At 36.4% G+C, this 3,252-nt stretch overlaps 1 protein-coding gene across 1 annotated transcript; it reads right to left on the reverse strand.

Moving 5' to 3' along the window:
* Positions 1-219: 219 nt before the first annotated feature.
* LOC125200800 (uncharacterized) lies at positions 220-2,935 on the reverse strand. The gene is made up of 5 exons (XM_089064538.1): positions 2,743-2,935; positions 2,382-2,449; positions 1,972-2,301; positions 1,246-1,288; positions 220-571 (listed from the first exon to the last, which is right to left on the reverse strand). Exons 1-4 carry the CDS (start codon positions 2,909-2,911, stop codon positions 1,250-1,252), a joined length of 606 nt encoding a protein of 201 aa, XP_088920664.1. The 5' UTR covers positions 2,912-2,935; the 3' UTR covers positions 220-571; positions 1,246-1,249.
* Positions 2,936-3,252: the final 317 nt, after the last annotated feature.

Raw genomic sequence — 3,252 nt, forward strand, 5'->3', positions numbered from 1 at the left:
GGTTGAAGGTGTTGCCAAAGCTGAGGTTGAAGAGGGGGAGAGTGCAGGCTGCTAGAAGGTTGCCGAAGCTGAGGTTGGCCGCGGAAATGACGTTGACCGCCTATTACCTATTATTGACGGTTCCGTCAATTGGAGGACCGGTTCAGGTCGAAATTCATTTGTGAGGGACCAAATAATAAAAAAGATCATGTTAAGGACCAAATTGATAAAACGATCATATGTTGGGGACCACTTTTGGCCTTTACTCAAAAAGGAAACTAAAAGGATATCAATTGTGATACAAAAAAAACACAAAAAGGGACATTTCCCTCGCTAAAAAACCCAAAATTGCGAAGGTAATCCTTCCCAGGTAATGAAATAAAGTCTACGGCATCTTCCTTTGTAGTGAAAATATTACTGTATTTCCCTTGTACTGAAATTTTTTTTACATCTATTCCGACGACAAGGTTAAACGGGCTGACTATCAAGAACAAAATCGATGGGCTGGGATTCTTCGATCTGGGTGGCGATCTCCTTCGCCTTCTTGAACCGCTTCGAGCTTCTTAGGATCACATCCATCGTCACATTCTCCCTGTTGCAACATGTTAACAGTCAATCAAATCGTGATCACAGTAGCAATGCAATACTATACCTATCACAAGCTTATAATGCTGCACAAGCAAATGAAGATTTGGGAGCCCAATGCATGACTTTATAATATGGGTGATTCGAGGCTTGGAGTTGCACATCATCTAGTTGGATATAACCTATTCCGGTGTTCGTACTATCACTCGGGGGCAGTTTATAGATTAGATTTATAATAATCACTCCGCCCCTAAAAAATGAGTAAATCCCCTTTTGCCAGTTTGGTCCATCTACCATAATTCGACGCTAATAATGATGTGGGTCATACTATTACTATCTACTAACATCACTTCAACTACTTTTTCTCTTTCTCTCTCCTACTTTACTAATTTCGCATTAAAACTCATGATGTCTCCAAGGCTCCATTTTTAGGGGATGGATATAGCATACAAGATTGGGTATCTGAAAGACAAGCTCAAATTTGCTCATACCATCAAAGTATCTTAATTTTTAGCCATTCAATTCCAAACTATAATTGAAGTAAACATCCAGAATAATATAGGATTGTGCATGGACTATATAAAGAATGAGCAAAGAAATAAAATATAGGACTTTCATGCTTTATAGAGCCTAAAATCAGTAGAGAAACCTCAATGATCAAAAAGCAGATAACGGACTTACTCTTCTAACATAGCCAAAGTTTTTCCTTTTGCAGCACTGGATCCTGTAATTACAGCATTTATAAAAATGTTAAGCATAGAGGCCAAGACAAACACCAATAAAATAGGCAGTCATCGGATAGCATACAAACAAACTATACCAATTCTGGCACCTCTAAAACCTATATGAAGACATTTCTTATCACAATGTGAAATAAAAATCACATCACCTAAACATGCTGCTAAGTTCATACTGTATCATAACTTAAATCTCAACGCCGGTGTGTGGGAATAAAATGTAGTTGTTGTCGTTCGTTTAGTTGTAAAATGAATAAAACAAGAGAAAAAATGTAGCCAGTAAATTCCTAAACTTCAAGGAAAAGTAAGTGTATCAGAAAATCATAACTGCATCTGATACAAACACATACCAACTTATAAAAGTAATGCAGGGCCTAGGCAGGATTTTAAATTTTACTTGATTTTTTTTATTTTTCAAATTTTAGTAGAATTGTACAATAGATATATCGGTTTCTTGTTAAGTACTAAGTAATATAGTTTGAATCTTTGACAACATTAGTACTGATTGATACTGTCTAAAGACTAAATAACGAAAATATACATTAAATTAACAGGGCTAGTTCTTAAAAAGCAGTCGTCTAGGTGCTAGTCCTGCTGCCCCATGGGCCCTAGTGAAGATATAGAAATTACAAAATGAATTTTCTTTTGTTGCTAAAGGTTCAACACTAACCTGTTGATCCTCAACTGGCAAATTTTCTTGGACATCTGGTGCAGTGTGCTTTTTCTTCTTCCTTCTCTTTTTAGTTTTTCCAGATTTATTCTCAGCATTATTTTGAGCAGCACGAGCCGGCAACGCAAAAAGAACAATTGCATTCTTGTTTCTATCAGATATGAAACCGTTGCAATCATCATCAATATCATTCATAGAGCTTCTTCCTGAGAGATGTCTGGGGACAATGGAAGCTGTGACCGAAAGAAAACAATTTCTGTTAACCTCGCCAAACGCAGTCCAAACAAGCATGTCGTCTGACAGATGATAATAGTTTGATCTCTGTTCCAACTACATAAATAGCAGAAAATCATCAGATGCGAATTACAGAAACAAACTCCGCCATCAGACCTCTAAAATAAAGCATGTACCTTCGCAGAGTGGACCTCTATCTCACCAATTTCCGGAAAGGATTGCTTATGAGCCACAGTCACCTTCTCTGCGCGTTTATAGAATCAGTCAGCAAATGCCGGTGTCATACACAATCTCAGCAAATTATGAGCTCAATTTGCGGAATCAACAGAATACAAACTTCTCAACATTCAATGCTTATGCGATCAGTATTTGCCAAAAAAGGATTACATACACAAATTATGCCGCAATCGAGTTCATATACACAATGTCTGCGTGATGAATGATACATTCATGAAAGCGATTAGCATAAATGAAATTGTTAACTGATTACAGAAATTGTGAAAAACAACGACTGAAATAGAGGTAGAGGATCGATACTTTTTAAGTCTGAAACAGTGTCGGAGCTGCATACGGATACGGCGATGTGAGTACCGAGGCTGGTGTCTATGAAAACAGAGTTGAGCTCCGCCGTGCCTGCAGCTGCGCCGTCGTGAACCTGCGAACGATGTCGTTTCGCCATTGAAGAAGGCGGGGTTGTCGTTGCCATGTAAGGGCATAGGGTTTCAGTCTTTTAGAATGTTTATTTGGGAATTGTGGGATTTATATTTATAAATTAACGAAAAAACGCTATTTACTTTACCTAAACACGCTAACTTCCAAATTTACTTTTAAATTTTTTTGGGTTTTATATAGTTTCCAATTTTCAATATCATTACTATTTACATAAATGGTTGGTTCTTAATAAATAATTATATCTTCGAAAGTAAAATAGCTAAACTCCAAAACTAAAATCATAAAAATTCCAATATTTTCATTAATAATTAAATTGCATAATTATTATATTACTTAAATGTCGAAAATTATAAATCAAAATTAAAATTACGTAAT

This window comes from Salvia hispanica, chromosome 2 (genome assembly GCF_029641045.1).
Source record: "Salvia hispanica isolate PSC_SH4W2 chromosome 2, Shi_PSC_v1, whole genome shotgun sequence".
NCBI lineage: Eukaryota > Viridiplantae > Streptophyta > Magnoliopsida > Lamiales > Lamiaceae > Salvia > Salvia hispanica.

Bases quoted from the DNA above. Each gene is read 5' to 3' on its own strand.
- LOC125200800 (XM_089064538.1), bottom strand. From the start codon at position 2,911: ATGGCAACGACAACCCCGCCTTCTTCAATGGCGAAACGACATCGTTCG. The intron at 2,302-2,381 runs GTACATGCTTTA...CTATTTATGTAG, and splicing joins TAGAGGTCCACTCTGCGAAG to TTGGAACAGAGATCAAACTA. The intron at 1,289-1,971 runs GTTAGTGTTGAA...CTGTAATTACAG, and splicing joins TGCCAGTTGAGGATCAACAG to GATCCAGTGCTGCAAAAGGA.